Raw genomic sequence first — 24,939 nt, forward strand, 5'->3', positions numbered from 1 at the left:
AGAATGTGTGTGTTCACATAAAAATGCATATAGAAATAAGTAATATATCCATATTCTCTCTAGGTTATCTAATTATAGGTTATCTTCATTTTCTTCTGGAGGTCTTTCTGTATTTTCACACTTTCTGTAATAAGCATGGATTAGTATATAATTAAAAATTCTATCTGGATATTGAAAAATGAAATAAACATTTTAATTACAAATAATACTTGTATTATTTGCCCATGGACAGTGAACATAATGCCCCCTCTCAGCAGCCTAATGACAGAGCCTTAATTTCCAAGATAAGAGCACCTTTTCCTCCTAAACCTCGTGACTATGGGTGACACTAAATATAATGTATAAGATTGTTCCCTCCACATCTTACTGTCCACAAGGAATGACTCTTACAAGTCCTTTTAACACCATTTTCTCCATAAGGAGCTATTGATAAGAGGAGTAAATGTCAATTTACTTTGGTTCGTGCTTCTTTCAAAAGGCCTAAACTCTACGGAAGATTTCGCCCCGTCTGCCCTCTCTTCCACAGTGCTTCCCGAGCTCCCCACCTGCGTGTGTGCCTGACTCTCTTTTATACTGTACGGGTGTGCCTCTGAAATACTGGCCCCAGACCAAGATGGTAGCATTTTCTTTGCTTTCTTCTGTAATGTTCAGAGAAGCACCCTCTGTTCAAAGATGACTTACAAGTTTCAAAATTGAGTAGCACTTTCAGGATATTTACAAGCACCATAGGAAACAAATACGTGTGTGACATCACAAAAAAGAAAAAGAAATTGTATGTTGGAAGTCAATGTGATATTCACTTAAGATGACATGTCATGAACTGCTTTATCTGAGCAAATACTCAGCCCATGAGAGGCAAGGGCAAGAAGTAGGAGCTGGGACAGCCCACCCCTGGAGTGGGGAATGAAGAGTGGGGGTAACGCTGAATGAAAAGAGAGGAGCTTGAAATTTTTCTGTGACCAAACCAGGCAATTAAAACATTAAATGTGAAATTTGAGGCACTGTAAATCTCCTAATATGGTCTAAGTGCTGAGTTTCCCAAATGATGTTTTCTCATCTTCCAGCATATCAAAGAGCATGCCAAAACCCCAAAGAAACATTTCCATTCTGAAAACAAAAATAAACCGCACATCCACATTCTATTAATAGTGTTGTCTTGCCTTAAAGACCCTGCATCCCTGCTCAAAAACCCCACTGCAGTTTACATAAACTTTAACATTACTGAAAACGCCCATCCAAAATAAGCTGCACATGTAGGCGAGTAGGTGAGGCTGAGGCAGAAGAAATCAAATCCTTTCTGTATTTTTCTTACTGGAGACCAAATGTTATGTTCCTCATCATCACGCCTAAGGCCTTTGTAAATATGTGCTATGTTTTTAGCAGCATTTCTTAAGAGAGTGCAAAGAAGGAAAGCTGGTAAACGACACAGGTTCAAGCCAACCGCACCGCACTTGGAGACCGAACATAGAGGACACACGCTTACCACAGGAAAACCCAGCAGAAATCGCCAGACAAAGCAAAAGACGTGCCAGAGACCCCCAAACCCAGTCTGTGAGGTCGTGACCCTGCCATCGTGAAGACGAAACATGCTGACCCCTGGCATTTCCTGCTTCCAGACGGGGCAAGGCCATGACACGTGGTGCTCTTCACCCACGCAGACACTCAGGATCTGGCCCGCGTGCCGCAGCAGAGCCAGTGGACTGGGTGAGTGTAATGGGCGTGTACGGCACAGAATCTGCTCACAAGATGTTCCCACTTTGAGGAAGGAGAAGAACCAACACATAAAATAACAAAGAACCGTTTATTCCCTCCTCAAAGACCAACCATGCAACTGAAATGCTCAGCTCAGCCCCGGAGTCTTTTGGAGGAAGGAGCCCCTGTCCCCTGCCTGCATGGGCAGCCTTAACCGTTCAAGCTCCCAATCGTGGGGATGTCCCTTTGAGGGCACGCAAACGAGAAAAGCAGGGCCCTCCAGGGACCACAGACCCTCCCTAATCGGGTAAGTGAGGAGAAACGAGAGAACTGACTCAGATGCCGACTCAACCCCAACGAGAAAGGAAAGAAAAAGCACAGAGATCACCTCCTTCAGGCCAACGGATCCACCAGGTCAAATCCTCACCCAGCCGTTGTGTGACTAGCAAGTCCCCTAACTTCTGTTTCTGTTCCAGTTATTTAATGTGTATCTAATACTTAGGGCAGACACTCTGCTACACGTTACAACTCCTAATTGATGGAATCTGGCGACAAACACTGGTCAGTTCCGTTATTATCTTCACTTTACAAGTGCAGAAACCAACGCGTGGCGGCGGGTCACATACTTAGAAAGTGGTGACCTTTTGATCCAAACCCAGCAGCCTGGCTCCAAGCCTGAGCTCAGAAGCTCTATGCTGCCGCGACTATAAAACACTCGCTTTTCAAGGCTGTGGAACGGAGTCAGCAAAACGTATGCACAGCACCCAGGACAGTGCCTGACATTGAGCAGAGGCTGAATCACATATTTCCCCCCTCCCACTCCTCCCCACCCCCCACCCCCCATCTGTGGGAGGTAAGAGGCAGGACTCTGCACAGGGAAAAGGCAGCTACGTCAGTCTGCAGAGGCTCAGGGGCTCCCAGGCAGGCTAGAAAACAACCCTCTGTCTTCGTGCCCTGAGGCCTGGAACAAGAGCTCTAACTCAGGCAGAGACGTCCAGCATGTCCAGACAGAGACTGCCTCTATTTATTATCATCTGCATGCAGGGCGCGGAGCTGGAGACAAGCCTTGGGGAAACGTTTCTGAGTTTTGTACTAGAAGCTATGCATGTACATGTCAAACACAAACACACAGCCACATAGATACACAACATCAAAAACTTACACCTACCACAGGGGGAACATGATCTCCTTTCCAGAACCTTCCATTGCCTAGAAGCTGGCAGTGTCTGCATGAGGCTGCAGCGTTGAGGCAGTCCAGACACCAACGGGGAGCTGAAAGATGGTCCCTTTTGAAAATCAGGAACAAATTAGGCTCAGGGACCCTGGTGAGCTGTGTTGTAAAACACGAGAAAATACTTTGTTTTCCAGCCTTTTGGCAGTATTTTCATGAACTGGTGACAATAAAATAGAGGACAGAGACTATTTTTGCCCCTTGACATTAGTCTAAAGTAGTACTGAGGAAAGTGTACATGTTCCAGCTCAGGGACTTACCTAGATGGGCAGGTAGTGACCAGCGCAAAAGAGGGGGCCTAACAGAGCTGGAATCTTTCAAGTGCATAACGAGTATGTGCTGTCAACGCTGAGAGGTTCACACACACTACCAGGTAGGAACGTCGCCTATACACTCTGCCCCTTTTTTCCTCAATTAATAAAAGGTCCTATTTTAGGCTAACACAACATAAGAATGTAATTCTATTGCTAGGGGAAAAAAAACCACTACAATGAAGCACTGAACTGTCGTTCTGCCCCTGAGAAGGTGCTAACACAGCTCAAAAGTCACTAAGAGGGAAAGAGCTTTCTACGCTTCCAGGCCACTGGGTCGGCAGATGGCTGCCAAATCCTGCAAAACCTCACTGCTCCGACCTGCACCGTTTCTGACACTAGGAGCTTCCATCATGCATAAGCTGGTTTCCTGCTTTGGAGTCCACTGCTGGCCACCGGCATGGCACACAGCCGAAGGACCCCACAGGAGCCCAGGTGGGAGGCTGGTGAAGAAGCCCTGCCCCGCGAAATGCTCCTTACAAAGGGCAGTTTCCTATCAGGGGCACAAAAGCGGCCTCCTCCACCGCATTCACCTGCGGAAGTCCCCCAGCGCACATCAGGCCTCTGTCGTCACGTTCATGCCACAGGCAGGCTGGTGGCTCAGCCTGGAACGCTTCAAGCGGGAGACAGGACAGGAAAGGACCCGGAGTTGGCCGTGAAAGAGGCAGACTAGACACGTTTGCACTCATGGACCTGTGCGAACAGTTCCTCCTGGCTCACTGTTTAGGCTATTACCCCCTAGCAGGAGATGTGTTATCTCCTTAGTCATTTCCAGAGCCATTAAATGGGGCAGAGGGAGGGAGGGAGGGAGGGAAGGCCGGCGCCTTTTCTCTGTGTGTGAGTCAGCAAAAGCCGGAAGCCTTACAAAACCCCTTCAAACAACAAGCCGGGAGGGGGCACAATCAGTTTCCACCCGCAGACAGTGAGCAACTGCATTCTCCCCGGGGATCGCGGCCACCCGCGGTTAGGGTGGATGGGCCAGAATCTTCTCTGCTCCAGCCAGAAGGAGACCTGCACCACAGCTGCTCACACAGGCTGGGTGGCCTCCATCCCAGCAGCCTCAAAGGGTTTCAAGCCAAAAAAACGCTGCAGCTGGGTGGGTGCGGCGCGGGGAGGAGACGCAGAGGCTGCCGAAGCCGGGGTGGCAAGCCGCACCCCCACCAGGTGCTCTGACGCCCTCCCCCGCGCGGGAAGTCACAGAGGTCTCCAGGCTGCTTCCTGAGGAGGCTGCCTCACCCCCACCCCACAGCGTGAGCTGCAACTGCCTCGTGGCCGCGGCTCCAGAAACCGGCAAGGTTCCCTGCCAGGCAGTCCTGGGCACCCCGGGGCACCGGCATAATGAATGCCACCTGGTGAAAGACGGGCATTCCAGATGCAGTCCTAAGGAAGAAGGCAGCCTGCCACACACCCACGCAGACACACAGCCGCGATATTCCCTTTAAGCACTCGGGCAAACCTGACCAAGAACTTATATTTGCAGTAAAACTTTAAAGCCAGAGAACGTACGAAGTGTCTCTAAGTGAATAAAAAATCGTAACCTTTGAGGAAGAGTATATGAAAGTTGGGGATACTATCTTCTGCACAGGAGAATTATCTAAATAAAAAACATTTATTTCACTTATTAGTGAGCATCTGCTGTCCAGCCTTGCAGTGTTTCTTACTTTCTTACACTTACCACTGCCATGGGCTACATTTTTTAATGTTTTCACATCTAAGTTTCCACCTATGCAGATGTTTGACTGACAGGAAAGCCGAAAGCATCGTATAAACTGATTGACATTGAAATCTCACCTATTTGCATGCAGTCCCCAGACTGAGTTAACCCCTTTGCAGAAACCAATGTTGCATATAAATTCTTTTGAAGGAAAGAGGATACGTAATTTTTATTATACACACACACTCACACACACCTCAAAACAAAGGGGCAGGGATCCAAAGAGGGACACTAACGCTGGAGCTCTGGCGGCCGTGTGAGCATCAACTACATTTCACACAAAACCAAAGTGGGTACAGGTGCTAAAAATTAAACTTAAGTCGTCTGGCATCTGCACCACTGAAATGGAGGCTGCAAGATGGGAGGCGGCTCCCAGGGGCCCTGATTTGCGGTGGGGCCCACACCACGCTGGGTCACGTCTACTGTAACATCTGCACAATGGAGATGACACTTCACATGGCCTGCGTCACAGAGCTGTTAGAAGATTAAACCCAAGACAGAAAATCCTCAAGGCCTTTGGGTTTCTCATAAATATTAAGACATGCAATGTGATAAAATGCCACACCCTTCACAAAACTGTATAGGAGGCGCAAGCCTTTAGGAAGAGGTGCAGGCGCCTGAATGTGATGTGGTGATACATCACAGGGCACAACATTTGAGATCGGGGAGGCAGGGACCCAGTCCACCCCCAGCGTCCAGGGAAGAGGCGAGCAAGACAACTCGAGGTCAGGCAAACGAGAACATTCGGAGGAAGGGAAAAAAACAGTCCTGTCTCGGCAGATCGCCAGCAAGTCAAAAGAACCAAGCCTGTCAAGTGAAATTCCGAATTCTTGCTTCAAGGTCTAGATGCACTAGAAGATGAGCAGGACGACATCGCGCTGGCAGCCCTTCAGGGTGGGAGACGCGTCACAATGGACAGACTGGCCCCCAGAGGGCAGGCGCGATGACCTCCTCATGCTGCGTAACACTCAAGCTCACAATATAGAGTATCTTAAGCAACTTGTACTGGAAGCAGAAGCCCAAACGGACTGCACACAGCCACCTAAACAATTACCTCGGGTTCATAAGGAAATTGGGAGACGAGGGCTGAACAGTCACATACCCTAAGATATTCTGAATTACAGAAAAGTGGAAAATCGAATTGATCAATTAAACACATGCCTACTTATTACATCGCTGCCATCACGAGGGGCACTTACCATGGGTCCTGTGCCAGGTCAAACAGAAAAGCTCAGCAGTATCCCATTCCTGGCTTTCATGAACCGCAGTCTGGTCAGGAGCAGACAGACACAGTGGGACAGAATGCAGCATGGCTGGGTTCGGTGTATAAACAGACTGAATGAAAGCAGAGGGCAGGAGCAATCGATTCTGCCCAGAAAGGAGCAAGGGTGGGGCTTCAGGCAAGTTTGAGAGAATGTGCCGCTTGAACAGGGCCTCACAAAGTCACCATTTCACCCACACAGAACAGCAAAGGGTGTGCATGGTAAGGCAGGAGCAGCCCACATCCCAGGACCCCCATCCCAGGGCTCATCTAGCTGGGGGGCCAGTTCAGTGAAGCAGAGAGGCGATCTGGGGGAGCCTGCGTGCACGGCCTTTGTGGGAAAGAAGGGGGCATCACAGGACGGCACTCGAAAAGGGACTTGGTATTTTCCAGAGCTCAATAAATGAGGGTGAAACAAAACAGACAGGAGCCAGGGAGGTGGTGCCCGCCCCGGGCCTGAGGCAGACTGTAGGGACACTCACAGCACGGCTGAGGCCAAGTCTCTCCGTGTAAAGAGAGAGGTGTGGGCAAGTGCGTGGGAAGCAGAGGCGCCAGAAGGTTCGGCAAGCTCGACCGTGACTCGGCACGGCCAGAGCGGTGCTTCCGAGAGAAGCAGCAGGACCAGCGAGGTGGGCAGAACTCGGTGCCGGAACAACGGGCCCCAAAGATGACAGGCCCCGATCCCTGGAGCCGGAGCTGTTACCATCTAAGGCAACGACGCCACAGATGAGATTACATTAAGCATCTGGACATGGAGAGATTATTCTGGATTATCCAGCTGAGCCCTAAACGCGGTCACAAGGAGGCTTATAAGGAGGAGGCGGATGGAGATCTGACCACAGACAGGACAGGCCACATGGCCACAGAGGCAGACACTGAACCGACACGACGATAAGACAAGGAATGTCAGCAGTCACCAGCTGGGAACGAGGAGGAGCAGCTGCCCACCCCCCGGCTCTGGTGGGCATGTGGGCCGTGACCCTGAACTTCTGCCGCAGTTGGGCACCACACCGGGGATTCGCAGCAGCGTCTGGAGAGACAGGACGCGCGCAGCGAGCAGCCCTTCCTGGCCCTGGGTTTGGCTGCAGTCACTGGCCTTGACAGAAATCCTTCAGAGGGAAGGCACTTCAGCTCTCAAGAAAGGGATGAAGCTTAGCGGAAGGCTGGATTGTTACCCTAACTCATCAAAATGTAGGTAATAGGCCCAGGTAAAAGTCCAGAGGCAGTCAGCACAAGATAGGCGGAGCTGCAGAATGTGACCTCCCAACGGCGACAGCCGGCGGAAGGGGACGGGATTGTGACAGTGGGGAGAGCAGGGGGGATACAGCCACTCAGAGGTCATCAAAGGGCCAAACTTCTGGCCGAGGGTGACCACTTAATTCTAAGTGCCCGTTGGCTCTGGAGAGGTGAGAGAAGCATGGGAAGCATTTACATGCGCCCCGGCTCAACCAGGACCGACTCAGGAGCTAGACCAGGAATAAACTATCACACCAAAGACATTGGTGCGACTCAGGTGTGGAAGCTCACGGGAAAGGGTCAGAGGGACGTGACATGCTGAAGAGCTGGACATGTGCTCTTCGGTCAACAGGGAAGGAGGTCAGTGAGATGCACTTGGGAAGCTGGGAGCAGGCGAGGGCACCCACCAATAACTGTGTGTCCGGTAAGAAGGCAGCCAGGCCAGCCAAGGCTGGAGGTGATGGGGACCGGGCAGAGGGACGGGAAAACAGTGAGGGTTAGAAAAATATCTGGAGGACACAGCAAGTTATCTGAACAGAAATGAGTGAGTGGTGGGGCGTGCAGGCAGCAAGTAAGCAACACCACCCATCTCTGAAGGAGGGACGGCACGGGCTCGTGGCTGACTGCGCCGAGTCCATGGAGTGGTGGGTTACACGGGGACAGCCAGCCGGGAACGCTGGGATCCGAAGCCGAGATGCCAAACATGTCTGCACGCTTGAGGGTGTGATGTGCTCTCATCTTCCTCCTCCTGATCCGTCACGATGAAAGGGACCCGAAAGTGTCCCTAAAACTTTAATGTCCTACAAACAACAGTTTTGAACTATGCTCCTATCACCCACTCCTAAGGAAAACCCTGTGCTGGCAGCACTTAAAAGTAAATCCAAAATTTTCTAAGAGGGGAAAAAAATTCTCACCGTCAGCCATTGAGGTCCCTTTTCTGTCTTGAGAACATCTGGCGACATGGACACAGAGCAGCTGTCCATGGACCGGGGCCTTTGAGGGATGCCCTGAGTGAGATGGCAAAGAGGGCACGCTTCCGAATCCGCAGAGGATGTCAGGTTCAGTGGAGCAGAGGTGCAGGTCCTACGAAGAGTGAAAAAAAAAAAACAACAGGTTCACGAATAAGGACTACCTGGGAAAAGAGGTGAGGAAAAGTTACTGAAGACAGATTTATCTGGGGAGGAAAGTACTGGGCAGATGCCAAGAAAAGGCTCATGTGCACCCTGCAGCTGTGGATCCCACAGTCCTCTTCTCCAAAACGCTCGGGTGCACAGCTCTGTGGCAAGGGCGCAGTGCCCCCTCTGGCCTGGGACTTAGAGTGGCTGCCACCAGCTCAAGGCAGACCAGCAGCGCCTGGAACGCCAGGTGAGACAGGCCAGTGGGGGTGACAGCACGGCAGGAGGGCAGGTGTGATGCGAAGATGCAAGCCGTGACACGACCCCCACCCTGCAAGTCCCTTAGGTGCAACCCCAACCCCATGAGCCTTAGGATGTGACCCCCTCCCAGGTCTCAGCACAAATAGGGCTCTGGGCCCCAGGCTGGAAGCACAGTTGCACAGGCACAACAGGAAAACCTATGTCACTAAGTTTTAGACAAGAAAGACCAACAAATTTCCACAGAGAATAAAGACCTAATAAAATACATGCAAATAAAACATGAGCAAACAGGGGGTTAATTTAAGGCCTGTTTTGAAAGCCCATCTCATAGTCTCCAAGTAATCTCTGGCTGTCGTGAGAGGTTCAGGCAGAATGAGGCTGTTCTGGACAGAGGACATTATCAGCAAAAGCCCAAAACACGGCCACCAGTGCATTACCTCCTGCGTCCGAGTGCTCACGTGAACACCTCCCCCGCTCCCTCCCAGAGCCACAGGCACAGGAGGCCCCCATGTTTTGGCCGAGGATGCACTCCACATTTTTTAATTTAGCACCTACTATATAAACCACACTGAGAGGAAACAGAATCATAAGTAGTAATGTCTGCCCTTAAGGAGTCAAAAAACAATTAAATGGAAAATAGAAAGTAGGGAAATGTCAGAAGGGAAAACACAAAATATAAACATAAGAAGCAGACAGGTAACAGTTAAGTGTCCATACAAGGGGCAAGAAAGGAGAGAGAAATAAGGGTTACGAGCGTTTAGGAGAGGGGTATCCGTGAAAGAGCATGGAGAACACACGCTGAAGCTTATGAGGAATGGGGGAAAGACACACGAGGGGAACACGGGGAAGGAGATGCCGGGGCTTGGAACGAAGCAGCCACAATGAGCTCGATGTGATGGAGTCAGGATGCTGAAAGGAACAGTAGGTTCTGGCTACCAGTAGGTGTTACGGGCCAAAGGATGGCGCACGGACTGAGTCCGGGCTTTGTGCACAACTACCCCGATTTCCAGATCAGGAGTGAAACGTAACATGCGGGCTTTTCCAGAGAGCTACACAAGGAGAGAAGACTCAGTCTTAGAGGCTGATCAGGAAGAAATTATGGTCGTCTGGGCAAGAAGTCCTGAGGTCCTGACCAGGGGGAAGCAAGGAAAAAGTTGAAAGAGGGATGGTTGGGGAAGAAAAGAGGACTAATGAAGAATTAGGACGTTTCAGGGACTGTGTGGGTGAAGAGATAAGGGACAGAAAAAAGCAAACATTGTCTGGGATCACACCCCAGCAACCAGAAGAACAGGGCTGTGCTGGTAAGGCACTAGGAAGGAGGAGGTGGACATGCTCCGAGAAATATTTCTGTCTTGAAGACTACATTTGAGGTGTGGATGGTGTAACCAGATGGAAAACCTCCCGGAGAGGTGAGAGCACTGGCTCCAGGAGCCTGCGGATACAGGGCCGCGTGCCGCCCACTGCACCATCACCCCACTGCGAGGATGCTGAGGACAGAGACACAGGCTGCAGACACTGTTTAGAGAAAGAATTCAGGGGCTATGGGACGGAAAGGTTGTGGAGTCTCTCAAACACACATCACAGCTTCTGACTTAAGTGGTAAACCATCAGGAAAAATTCTAAACCAGAGAACTTGGAAATATTTCACAGATGAGGCTGGACTTATACAGGGAGCATATTTCTCAAAATACTTCAAAGACAAACATCTAACAAGCAAAAGTCATCAATTTTTTGCTTGTCAAATATCAAACTGTCAATTTTACGGTCAGCAATGACATTAGATAAGAGTTCTATGGAATCTATGTAATAAATCATGGTTAACCAATGACTTGATTTCAATCACTTAACACCATGACCCTCCCCCACCCCCAAAAAAACTAATGTCACCAACAGGTATGTAGACTGTGGAATTTTTAGTGCCTCCTCCTTTGCTGTTGGACACACAGGCTGACGGCTTCTCAGGACCCTGCGCCATGCCCGCTTCAGCACCCGTGAGCCGCCGGTTTCTGAGACCAGGACGGTAAACCACACACTCTCTTGAGTTGTTTTCAGCTTCTGGTGGAGAATGCACAGCTGGAAGTTACTTCCACAGCTGTGCAGACAGAGGGTTCTGCAGCTTGTCATTAACGGGGGCAAATGATAAGGCGGCTGCATATGTAAAAGCGTTTACAACCAAGTCCTGTCTTCCAGCAGAAGACGAACCAGTGACCACAGAGGAACAGGAAGTGAGCACTGCCCCCTGAGTGCCTCTCTCCTCCTCTACTGCGTAGCCCTCTAAAGAAGGAAAGCCCTTCTCAAATAAGAAAACCTAAAGGCAATGCCTACTATGTGTGCTTACTAATTTATTTAGTAATAATGACCAACAGTTCTTTATTCTGTGCCTGGTACTGTTCTAAGCTCTTCAATAACCTCAACAAACCTCCTATTCAGGAGGAACTCTTATCACCCACCCCATTTCATATAAGGGGAGACCGAAGCACAGACTGTGAGGCGCCCCAGGTGACACCCTCAGGACACAGCGGGGCCAGGGCTTGCTCTGAGCAGTATTCCAGGGCCTTGCACTCAGCCTCCAGGCTGTCTATCCTGTTTTTCAAATACACACTCCAACACCACATCTCCTATTTTTAAAAAAGAGTAAACTATTGTTTAAAGACAGTAAATACTGTCTATGACATAAGTGTTTGTGGATTATTTCAAAAATCTCCAAGAGTACCAGATATAAACAACCCAGAAGAAAACAGCCACACATACACATGTACTTACTTTCTGGGGATAGTTTAAATCAAGAAGAATCCATTTAGATGCATAAAACTTTTGACCATTTAAGGTGACAGAAAAAAAACAGAACCGGCTATCCTAAAAGACAGGTTGCAGGCATCCCCTCCTGAGAGGCAGGCCTCCTGAAGCAGAGCCTGGACGGACACAGGGCTGCTCTCAAGACTGTTCCAGGACTTCATGCTTTACTTCCCTAATGTTTCTCCCCCAGTTTCCCAGACTGCATTCTAAATCTGAGTTTAAAAGAATGATTCAAGCATCAGGTTGATGATCCTTAGTTAGCATGGCAACTTTTACTACCAACTGACATTTTGACCTGTATTTGTGAAGAACAGATTTTAATTGAAGGCTTTTACAACTAACCATCAAGTTAACCGTATTTTTGATTCTCCTAACATTTCTCTGGATCCTGCTTTCTCATTTGGCTAATTTTATCTAAGACATTTATTTGCTACCTTATTTCAAAACTTGGAGGAAATGCTGCTAAACATAGCTTTTGAAAGGCAGAGAAGAAAGCAACCAAGGCTTACTGATGAAATGTTCTATTTTGCCTATGGGCAGAGGAGGAAATCGTTTCTGGATTCAATCTCCCATGATCCTGTGATAATCCAGAATTGACAACATAGAGCACAAGTATTAGATAGATCGCACGGTTCGGCCAGGCCAGATCGTCAGAAGGGAGTTTTAGAAGCGGGTGCTAGAAACGGCATTAGAAGACTTATCAACAGCTGCCAGAGACTGGGAACAGCTTCAGCCCCACCATGTCCTCATCCACTACATGAAGTCCTTGAGAATCCCTCCTTCAACACCACGGTGGTGTGGAGAATGTCACAGGAAATGTGGGTGGCCATGTGTCTCTCTCCCTGACCCCACACCACCAATTAATGCTAATGCAGCTGGATAAATAAGATCAACAAGGAAAAAGTTTTTTAAACTCGGTGTCAAGAATGAGAACAGAAGCCTTTAGATTAAAAAAAAAAAAAATTAACTAACTTTTAAAAATACCTTGAAATTCATTCCTCTAAGTGACTTCGGGATTTCATGAAATTATAGGACTGCTCTGTACTTTTAAAGTCTTAGCAGCTCAGATCTGTGCCTTTGAGAATAAACTGCAGGCAGCCTTAAGCAGTGCAGAACTTTAAATCAGATTTCTTTACTATTGCCTCTCCAGGAGTGTTTCTGAATGCCTCATCCAACACAGAACACTCTAAGCTGGTTTTTCCAAACAGCATACAACAGAAAGCTAGCACTGGCTCTTCCTGGGTAATCTGGGAATTGAAAGTCCCGTGCTCAAAGTGTGGGGCACGTGGCATGCCCTGACTCTTCCTTCCTGGGAATGTGCAGCGTGTACGAGTAAATTCAAGACTCTGAGAAGTCCAGAGAAACCCTGTGATATGTCACCTACACTGATTTGACCAGCAATGCATTTTCACAGGATTTTGGAGGAAACTAATGCTACAAACAGTACACTTTGGGAAATGTTGCTCTGAAATACTGTATTTGGCATTCAAGGCTTAAGAATCTGACCCAAAATTGACCTTAATCAAAATCAATAACATACATCACAACTCTGATGAGCGATGCAGACTTCACATTCATTTCCCCTACCTCCAGTCAAGTTCATCTCCTCCTCATGACCTTAACAGAGCTTTGCTCCATTGTTTTGTTCAGACTATTATCCATGCTAGGATTTCTTCCTTCAATCAATTTATCCAATATAATCTCTGACACTTGACATAAAATCCCACCTCCTAATGTCCCCCACATAATATCATCTTTCCTCTCCCTTGAATAGTCCACCCCAAGTAGAAAGGCACCTGTTTAGGACTCACCTACTACCTGTGTTGTGGAGTCCATATTTCTGTATATATGTCTGGTCCCCCAGCTATTCAAGGACTTGCTGAGAACAGGCTTTAAGCTCTTCATTTTTACTATAATATCTAATGCAGTATTTTGCTCCAACAGAGCAGATACTCTCTATATAAATACCAATGGGTTAGAAAACCTATTTCAGTATGCATTCAAGTGATTTTACAATGCCACACATTGCTTTCAGCATTCAGTAAGAGACACCAGAATGACTCAAAACACTTAATAAAAATTGGGCATGTTTTATTCTTGGGAAATCTTTTGGCCTGGTTTAGAAATTATCAAAAGGACACAACTTAGATCTACCAGTCAACATCTCAAAGGAATTCCTTAAGAATGACTTGATATATATGGGAACATGCTCAAACCTTTACAAAGATATTTCCATACCTTCAGTAATCACAACCATTCCTTATGGACACTCTACTTCATATGTCAAAATTCCTAACTTCATATTTATTTATGTAGTATCTATTCATGTCTTATTTTACTCCTTCTTCAGGATTCCCATGTGTCTCTCTCCCTTTCAGATGACACCAGCCTGTCTCAGCACCTCAACTTCCGTACAGCATACCCATCTCTTCGGAGGAAACACACTCACACCGAGACTTTGGCAAATCAAACCAGGAAAGACACCGAAAGCTGAAGGCGAAAGTACTCAAGGGGATTCCAGACCTCAGAGTAACTGGGTGACACACCTGGAGAAGACACAACACATGTTGGCCAGTATGACATCTGAAAAACCATTAGGACAGGACAATGGCTCGCCTGATTGTCAAGACTTACACTTCCCCAGCCAGCTGGAAAGACCAATACACCATTAAATATAGAATGGCTGAAACGCTATAAAAGCACTTCGTTATATAATTCCGTTATTAGAGCTGCTGTTCTGCGGCATACATCTGGGAGTGCCCACCCACACCTGTCCTCCACAAGGCCTGGAGCAGGCGATTCAGGTTCAAATCCTGGCTCCACGCTCACTAGATATCTGACTTCTTCTCTGAGTCTCCTTATCTGACACCTCATATTTGATACCAAATGGGTATAAAACCGTATCTACTCCACTGTGGTGGTGTGTGCACCTCCAGTGTGGTGGCACCAATGACATAGTGCACAGAAAGCACGTGTGTTAATGCTATTACATCCTGTGATCAAAGTAAAAGGCTCATCGTGAGGTCCAGCACTGCAATTACTAAATCAGTTCACGTACAATCCTCCCCTGGGCTCCCTCTAACGCTACCGTGTGCCATTGTATGGATTACTTAATGACAATAGGAACAGAGAAGGCTTCTGTGAGAGCTCCCTAGGAATAAATACCTGCTGTGCATGCATCCTTCCAGCCTCCTGCAGGGGTGGGGAGGGGAGTAGAACTTTAGGCAAGCAATAATTATCCTGGGGAAATCCACTGGGCAATCTGAGCCAGACTTACAATGTTGGCACATCGGTGGAAGTTGTATGTTTATGTCACATCATCATTCGTTTGCACGTATTTACGATGTTTTCACCTGCATTTGGTTTTAGATTGTGCAGAATCATGTGGACATGAAAGACGTCAATTTTTTTCTCTTTCCTTGACCAAAGGAAATAGTCGCAAAAGAAAAATCTATGTTTTAACGGTTCTTTTGTTTCATTTAACACGCTAATGAATGCATTATGGAAAAAAGCATAGCACACCTTTTTTCTTATTGTAGCTGAAAAACTCTTAAAATAATATATCCAGAGGTTATTGCATTAAAATAACTAAATTAGTTTAACAAAGTCTTAATAGGTGTCATTTCGGAAAAGATCTGAAACTCTAACCTGCTTAGCAACACTTCCAGTTATCATTTGTTATTTGTTTTCTTTCCATCTCTTTTTCTTAATCTCATCCTACACCTCTCATTCAACCTCATTTTCTTTATCATCCTTGAATCTCACACTTCCTTTGTGACTCCCAGGATACCTTTCTTTTCTCCTTTGTAGCAGGTGGTTTAATTTTGCTGCAGCACATCACCTATAAATTTTCAGTTGAAGTGTTGTTACTTTCTGAAAGTCAAGTCGCATTTCTCCCCTTTTTCCTCCTTCCCACCCTGCTTCTTTACTTGAGAAGATTGCTTTCTGGTGTTTGAAGCTGACAGGAGAAGTGACAGGGTGTAAGCTGCAAACTAAATCCAGCTTCAAATCAGCTTGTTAAGTCAACACTCCCTATGAGAACGTGGCCTCCTCTCTGAAGGTGGAAAGACAAGAGTCCCATGCCCTGTAGCTCTCCCCACCACAGGGTATAGGAACAAAATGTATTAAGTGGTAAACACACAAAACAAAAATAGTTTTGAACTACAGCATCTTGAAAAGTTGCTTCTATACATGTAACATATAAAACATTTCTCATTATTTATGCAATGACAAATGACAAATGAAGTAGATACATGCTTACATAGAAACTTGAGCAATTTTACATCTTCTCTAGTGAAATCTAGGGGTAATTCTATTATTTATTTAAGAACGTGAGATTCTGAAATTTTGTTTTGGCCTTATTAGCACGTCCTTAATATTACAAAACTGCCTGAGGTTTACAGAGTACAGGTTTGCCTGCTGTACTGATGTACCCAGAGGCCCGGAAATCATAAAACCCCATGCTTTATTTTATGCTGCCATTATTATTGCTCTGTAGTAACATTTCACAGAGATAATAAGCAGAATGTTAACTTCTCCAACCTATGTTTGTTTTTATAAGACCTTGGCATTTTTAGACTTAGGGTTATTCTTCCATTAAATTAAAAGAGCATCGGGCCAGTTAGCCCAAGTTCCTCTCCCACAGATATGTAAGGACCACAAGAGAGCAACTCCCCTTCTAGGAATTCAATATAAAGTTGGTTTACCTTTGACTCCATCTAAAAGTGGGATTAGTTCACAAAGGACTAAAGAGAACATAAAAATGGGTTTATCTCAACAGCAGTTCAAACACAGGATTCAGCCTTAGCAATGAGGCCCCTCTAGCATGTGGAGAGCGGGGCCGCTCTTCGGCCATCTGCTCACCTCCGCCTTCCTGCCTAACTGTTGCCGCCTCCATTTGCTCACCAGGCAAATGGACGACTCCACCATTTGGCCTACGGACCTGCCAGTAACTAAATGGAAAAGGTCTGACACCACTTCACTGTTCTTCACAGAGGCCATGGATCTCAATTTTCATAATGACTCACTTTAGAAATGCTTTTGTTTTTTGAAATAATCCAGAAGAAAGACACCAGATTTTTCTGAGACAATTCTTCCATAATTTAATAACTGACCCAGAGTACCAGCTGTAGGCCAAACTGTTGAGTCAATCAAGCTTTGGGGGAACCTTCCAAAATTGTTTTCAAGTTCCCCATATCCAGCCAGGACACCTACAGAAGAGCCTACCACCTTTCCTCCATTCCCAAGGGTCTAGTCTCTCATCCTTGCCGCCCCACCTGCTCCCCGGGCCTTCCCGGGACCCCTCATTACGACACTCGCCCTGTTCTGACTTTCCCCGCTCTATACCAGCCCGGAATGTCCCAGACTGAGCCCATCTATGCAAGTTCACTCAGACCCCCAGTGAGGATGGAAATTATGTTACTACGTTTCTAAAATACATATGGAAACACAACTAGGTATAAACTCCTTGAGCTTGTATCTCCTGCACAACTGTAAAGCTCAAATAAACTTATAAGAAAAATTCAAGAAAAGCTATAAGACCCACACAATTTAACAACAGTAACTGAACCTGACAGGTTAGGTCCAGCAGCAACTGGCTGTCGCTTGGAACCTGACTCTCTGAAGATTCTTTTGAGCTGGAATGCCGGTGCCCAGGCACCTTCCCCATTAATCTGTGTCTGAGAAGGGTGCCATCCAGCATAAGGCCGGTGCAAACTCATCACTGACAAATCAATCCCTAGCCAGAAACAAAGACCACCGCCCAGGGCAGGCACGAATGTCAGCACAGGCGCTCAAGTTCCATCACCTCGTTGTAACACTACCGTTCAGAGGACTCAGGGTGCGTTTACATCCGTTTATTACTGTTTCCAAAATAAAAAGACATAGACGAAGACAAGACACTCTGGTAGAGAAGCAAAGTCCCTGGGCGTGTCTGCCCTGGACAGAGGACGACAGAGCCCAGCCAAGGACGCCTCCGCGGGGACCCTCCTCCGCTCTTGCTGACAGTCCAGCCACCGGGTGGGAAACTGACACGAGGAGTCAGCCCCTCACGCGGAGCAGCGTCTGACCTTCCAAGGATATTCACGATAAAATGAAGTCTTGTCTTAAATCCGCGAAGTACATCTTTAATTCTAGAATCCCAGGCAGAATGGGGAGGCAGGGAGAGAGACTGGTGGGGAGGGAGGGAGGGGTTCGGGGCCGAGTTTCTCGGGAGAAACGCTGAGCTCGCAGCCCGCCGATGACAGGGCCCCTCCTCTCGCCCTTGGTCAGCAGCGTCTTGACCCTTGATACCATGCTCATGGCAAATGTCAATTTACATGTGCCCGGTGCCACGCGCACACGTACATGAGCACAGATGCCCCCGCGCGGCACACACGGCGGGTCTAAGAGGCCCCGCAGCACCAGGTCCCCTTCTCTTCCTTCCCGGCCCCTCAAGGTGCAGGTGTCCCTGACACGAGGGTGCCTCCGTCGGCGGCTGCCCAGCCCCGGACAACAGGGAACGGCGCTGGGGTGGGAGGCAGGGCAGCCCTTCCCAAGAGGATGGTCACCATCCCGCACCACAGCATTTTAACCCCAGGCCCGTGGGGAGCTGCTCTGTTCTCGGCAAATCTGACTCACCGGCCTCCTCCCGAGGCCCCCGAGAGACGCGCTCCGGAGCTGCCCTGCAGGAAGGAGCACGAGGCTGCGACGACATGACCCCTGTAAACGGGGCGTGCAGCTTGACAGCGGCCACCGCGCACCGCGCCTGGCCGGCGTGCCGGGGGCTTTGCCCGCATTTCCGCCTTCAGCCTCGGCTTTGGCGAGGTGTGTAAAACCACCACAAGGGGCGCGTTCAACTACCTCCACACCGTGACTCCCGCAGGTTTGAAACTGGAGTCCTGAAAACGTCATTTGCGTGCTTGGCACAGAAGGGCACATTTCGGCGTCCTATCTATCATCAGTTTATTCACTTATAATGATCTGAAATACTGGATATGAAAAATGTTGAAGACATTTGTTAAGACCAAAGATTTTTTAAATAGTGGACACTGCGCTGGTCCGCTCGGGCTGCCGTATCAAATCCCACAGGCGGGGGTGTCGAGGGCAGACGCAGAGGGCCGGCGGCTCGCCAGCGCGCCTGTGGGCTGGTTTCGGCCGAGGCCTCCCTGCTGGTCTGCAGGCGGCTGCCTGTGCCTGCCTCTTTCACGGGCACCCCTCTGGGACTTCGCTTCCGATCTCGTGTGTGTGTGTGTGTGTGTGTGTGTGTGTGTGTGTGTGTGTGTGCAAACGTCCACTTCATACAGGCACCCTGCATTTCGTTGGCTTTATCACACTTCACAGGTACGTATTCTACAAGCGGAAGTTCATGGCAACCAGGCACTGAGCAAACGTATCGGCCCCATTTTTCCAAGAGCATTTGTTCACTTATTTCTACGTCAGATTATAGTAATTCTCAAAATATTTCGAACTTGGTTTTCATTATTATTGTACTTGTCACGTCGACCTGTGATCACTGATCTGTGATGTTACTTACCACTGTAATTGTTCTGGGGCACCCGAAACTTCACCCATCGAGGCAGCAAACTGAATCGATTAATGTGTGTGTTCTCCCTGCTCGGCCAACCAGCTGTTCCCCCTCTCCTTGGGCCTCCCCAGTCCCTGAGACACAACAAATACTGCAATTAGGACAATTAATAACCCTACAATGGCCTCTAAGTGTTCAAATGTGCAGAAGAGCCGTATGTCTCTCATTTTAAATCAAAAGCTACACATGATTAAGCTCAGGGAGGAAAGCTGGCTGGAAGCTGAGACAGGGGCAAGAGCCTAGCTTCTGGCCAACAGTCAGCCAAGCCATGGGTGCGAGAGCAAAGTTCCTGAGGGAAATTAAAAGTGCTGCTCCAATGAATGCATAAATGACAGGAAAGCAAAACCGCCTATTGCTGATATGGAGAAGGTATTGCTGTTTGGAGAGAGGATCAAACCAGCCACAACATCCCTCAAGCCCAAGCCTAGCCCAGAGCAAGGCCCTGCCTCTCTGGATCAATTCCATGAAGGCTGAGAGAGGGGACGAGGCTGCAGGAGAGGAGTATGAAGCCAGCAGAGGCTGGGTGGTGAGGTTTAAGGAAAGAAGCTGCCTCCGTGACCGAAAGTGCAGGTGAGGCAGCAGGTGCTGATGGAGAAGCTGCAGCAAGTCACCCAGAAGATCAGCAGAGATCATTCACGAAGGGGCTGTGCTGAACAGCAGCTTCTCAGGGCAGACAAAACAGCCTTTTCCTGGAAGAAGATGCCATCTGGGACTTTTACAGCTAGAGAGGAGTCAGTGCCTGGATTCACACCTTCAGAGGACAGGCTGAGTCCCTTGGTAGGAGCGGTGCAGCTGGGGACTTTAAGTTGAAGCCAGTGCTCACTGACCGTTCAGGAAATCCTGGGGCCCTTCAAGAATGACGCCAGTCTACTCTGCCTGGTCTCTGGCTGTGCAGCCACAAAGCCTGGATGACAGCACGTCTGTTTAGCGCCTGCTTTACTATCAACTAAGCCCACTGCTGAGACCTACTGCACAAAGAAACAGATTCCTTTCAAAATATGACTATTCACTGACGGTGTACCCAGTCACCCCAGAGCTCTGGTGGAGGGGGGCAGGATGGATGTGGTCTTCAGGCTGCTAACACCGCATCCATTCTGCAGCCCACAGGTCAAGGAGTAATTCTGACTTTCAAGTCTTAGTATTTAAGGAACACATTTCATAAGACTATAGCTGCTATAGATAGTGATTCCTCTGAGGGATCTGGGAGCAGCGAATTGAAAACCTCTGGCAAGGATCCATCATTCTAGACGCCATTAAGAACATTCGTGGTTCATGGGAAAAAGTCAAAGTGTCAGCATTAACAGGTTTGGAAGAAGTTGATTCCAGTGACTTTGAGGGGTTCAGACTTCAGTGGGGGGAGTGACGGTAGATGTGGGAACAGCAGCAGGACTAGAGTTAGAGGTGGGGCTGAGTTGCTGAATCTCTGGATGAAACCTGAGCAGACGAGGAGCTACTTCTGGTGGACGAGCACAGACGGTGGTTTCTGCTCCTGGTGGAGGCTGTGGAGATTGTTCAGATGACAGGAGAGGATTTAGAACATTACACGAGCTTATCAGCTGGTGAAGCAGGGGCAGGCTTTGAGAGAATTAACTGACATTTTGGAAGAAGTCCTACTGTGGGTGAAATGCTATCAAACAGCATCACCTGCTACAATAAACCAGTTGTGAAAGAAGAGCCACTGATGTGGCCAACGTTGCTGCAGTCTTACCGTAAGAAAATGCCACAGCACCCCCCCACCCTGTTCCCTCAGCAACACCACCCTGACCAGTCAGCTGCCACCAACACCGAGGCAGGACCCTCCCTCTGCCACCCAGATCACAGCTTGCTGACGGCTCACCTGTTGTCAGCTTTTTCAGCAATAAAGTATCTTTTAATTGAGGTATACACACTGCTATTTCAGACATCCTGCTATTGCACCCTTGACTGCAGCACAGAGTAAACATGACTTTTCGCCCTGGGAGACCCAAGGACTCGCTGACTCGCGCTGCGATGGCCACTTTGCAGCAGGGTCTGGGAGCGAACCCCCAGCATCTCTACGGTGCACCTGCACAGATGCCAGTCAGAGGGGCCGAGGACCTCCCCTAACAACCTCGTTACACTCAGTCACCTCTTTAATGGCCTTATCTCCAAGTAAGGTCAATTCTGAGAGACTGGGGCTCAGGACTTCAACATATGAACTTGAGGAGGACACACTGAGCCCATGACAGACACCCATATTCCATGGCGGTTAAAGAAGCGGATCACTTGCAGCCCCCCTGGGGCCCCCCTCCCAGACCACAGCCCCCCTCCCCCCTGGGACGACCACTCTTCTGGTTTGCATTTTCTTGACAGTTTCATCAACTATGTTTGATGTTTTTAGAACCTACATCCTTCTATAATGGAACCATTTAAAGCCATACTTGTCCCTCTGAATAGAGAGTTAGCTGCACCTCCCACAGCCTGTGGTCGGTATGTGTTACTATCTTTCCAAAACACGTTCTTCTTCAACCTGTGGGTTATTTACAAGTGTACTGCTGGAGTTCCAAGCGTGGGGAGACCTTTAAGGTGACTTTGTGTCTCAACGTCTAATATCATGTTTCTGTGGTCAGAGGACATACTTTGCATGATTTTAACCCTTTAATGGACTTGCCTGATGGCTCAGAACATGTTCTCACATATGGAATTAAAATAATAATATTAATAGCATAATTTGCATAATTTAACACAGCTGCCTTCACTGTGACTATGCCAATTCAAAGTATCAGCCACTTACTTACAGGATTGCCTAAGTAGACGCTAAAAACATATTGTAGTTAATTAGAGGAATGTTTGTTATGTGTGGAAAATGACATGAATATATTTTTATCCCAAAGCATTGACTCAAAGAGGCTGTATATTCCTCACATACTATTGTATGATCATCTCTCAGAGTTCCACCATTTTCTAAACAAGTCATACAATTTCTAAACTAAATATTAATCATTTAATCTACCTCTAGGAGTTAAGTACTGGCTACTTGATATCAAGAGATCAAGAAATTATCTGAAAATGTACCCCAGAACAAACTGAACTAGACTGGGATTTGAACTTTCTTTATGAAGTAACCAGAAAAAGGAACTGTGCAACATCAAGGTTTTTATGTAAAAGTTATAGACAGTAAAACATAAACTCCTATTCAAAGGTTTTTAAATGTACTATAGGAGAAAGCCGCACAACAAAATACTTCAATATTTCTAAAATGGTAACTTAAAAATATGGAGAAAACTTTTAATGGAAAAGCAAATACTCAATGTTCACTGTCTGACTTTAGGGAAAACCATTCAGTTAAGTACAGTTCCCCCAAAGCTATTTAAATACCAGGATCCAGAAGTAAACCTTATTTAGATGAGTTTCTAGCCAAGGACTTGACCTACATAATGTAAGTTATATAAATCAAAGAGCTAGGCAATATCCTTGAAAGGGGCTAAAAATGGTAAAATGTCTAAATTTTACCTTCTTTAAAAATGAAGTTCCAAAAGGACTGTGGAAATAGCACACTCAACTTTTGGCCATGATCGCAGTACCTACTCACATGTTTGCGACCACCTTTTAAAGTAGGACTGCACAGACGCACCTCCTGGGCTGCTGCATTCCTACGTGTCGTGAGCAGGAACGTGTGCACAGAGGGGCTCTTGCTCGGACTGTGCTGGGACTGGTTCACACATTCCTCTGGCAAGCCTGTGCTAATGAAAACCCTCTTTTCCAGATTCTTCTGGACCATTCTTATAGAAACCTCGTACCTGAGCCAACAAGCAGCCTCACGCAGATCTGCAACTGTGCATTTTTCAGGCCTTGCATTAGATTTTCTTCCAGTTTCCCTATTAAAATGGTTTGAATTCCAAACCAAGCCTTGGGAAACAGAGCAAACATTATCTTGAGCCTCTCCACAGCATCTGGCAAGGGGACTACAGTGGTGAAAAGAGAGACAAAATAGTTTTCAACTCTTAGGCAAGAGAGGCGACTTGATCCTCGCTACGGGAGCGAGGGGCAGAGGCTTATGCTATCATTGGTCACAAAATGTTCTTATGACAATCTTGACTTTACAAAATTAAGTTTTGGTCTTAGCCTGCAGATATTTCCCCACTATATTCTGGACTAAGCCTCCTTTATAGCAGATTCCTGTCAAAATGACAAAGGAGAATTGATTTCTTCCGGGGAGGTATCCTTATCAATGGAAACTTCTATGCATTGATTGATGGGGTGTTAGAGGAAAGGACCGTTAATTGATTTGTAATAAATAAAGCAAAATCTCCACTTATGACCACTCATTGATAAGGGCAGCTTTTTCTTCATTGGTAAATTTCTGTAATCTAAAATGTAGAGAGCAGTCCAACTCAACAATCACTCAACTTATTAACGTAACACAGCTTTATTAAAGCAATTCCCACTGGCACGGCCCAAGTTAAAGGCTACTCAGCAGGGCCATAATATTAAATAAAAAAATTTTTAAGTCAAATGGAAAATGTCATTTAAAGCTACATTGTGGTGTAATGGAAAACCCACAGCTATGCAATCAGATGATCTAAATTCAAGTTCCAGCTTGGCACTTATTAAGCATTTTACTGAAACTGACTCTCTGTTTTCTCAATTCCAAAATGTACAAACCCCTACCTTACAGAGTAATTGTATGAAGTGAGGTAATGTATGTCAAATGACTGATTTATAGCACAGTATAAAGTTAATTGCTAAATAGCCAGTTTTATTAGTATTATTGTTTAGAATAAAACCTTTATTTTAGAGCAAATCATTTAATCATTTGCCCATGTTCACAGTAAATTAACAGGACCAAGAAAAATTTCATTTAATGGTCGTCTCTCAGGCTTTCCTTCAGCTAAAACAAACAAACAAAAACCCCAGCTTTTGTCAACAATAAAAATGTGTTATTACAATGCCCTTAATGATATCGTCTTTTTATGTTGCTGGCTTTGCTTTTATAAGGAAACTGAAAACAACACTAGATTGTAAGACACATTTATAATATTTAGAAACCCACTTCTAAGGTCCTCCAGTTACATGGATTCTGACTGTTCTGCATTTACGTGCATAAAGATACCCCTCACTGCTAGGGATTTACCGCAGCTCGGCACAAATGAGACGGGCCACCAGAAAGGCAATGTGCTTGCAATCCGACCCGAAAGTTAATTGCTCTTGAATTTCTCTTCTTGTAAATATTCATGGAGAAAGAGAACTGGTGCCAGAAGATGGGAGATGAGGAAAATAAAGCTCCCACTGTCAAAAAGACAGGGAAAAAAGGCAAAGAGAGGATCCCAGCCCGACACACCACCAACTCGTTCAGCTGCTGACCCTGCAGAAGATTCCTGGCACATTGTTGAAAGAGTGGCCTGTGATTACTCAGAGAAGAAGGCAATACTCCTGGCACAGTGTGGGTTCAACAGGGGGAGCAAACCCCACTGGCCTCCGACAAGGCAGACGTCGGACGGTCTGGAATCACTGCGGCTCGAGGAGGCAGCCTGGCAGCTCATGGAAGCGCACAGGACCGAATGCATCTGGACCAGAAAGGTTCTTGGGACAACTTAAAGAACAAGATGCAAAAATACGGGCTGAATGTCACGGCCCGCTGTGAGATGATGGGCAGCGGGCACTGATGGCACCAACCTCCGGGCGGCACTGCCCCACAGACAGCCCCGGGAAAAAGGGCTCTGTCCTCGACCTTTGACTTCACCATTTTCTTAAAGAATGATCTGGATGAAGCCAAAGAAGGAATGGTTATATTTTAAGA

At 47.2% G+C, this 24,939-nt stretch overlaps 1 protein-coding gene across 2 annotated transcripts in view; it reads right to left on the reverse strand.

The window, feature by feature from the left end:
• Positions 1 to 24,939, reverse strand: part of LOC118907941 (uncharacterized) — a 279,544-nt gene that overhangs the window by 104,176 nt on the left and 150,429 nt on the right. For both annotated transcript variants that reach the window (XM_057494123.1, XM_057494122.1), the window contains exon 4: positions 8,360 to 8,528. In XM_057494123.1, the coding sequence (XP_057350106.1) occupies positions 8,360 to 8,528 (169 nt within the window). The remainder of the gene's footprint in view (positions 1 to 8,359; positions 8,529 to 24,939) is intronic.

Source organism: Manis pentadactyla, chromosome 16 (genome assembly GCF_030020395.1).
Source record: "Manis pentadactyla isolate mManPen7 chromosome 16, mManPen7.hap1, whole genome shotgun sequence".
NCBI lineage: Eukaryota > Metazoa > Chordata > Mammalia > Pholidota > Manidae > Manis > Manis pentadactyla.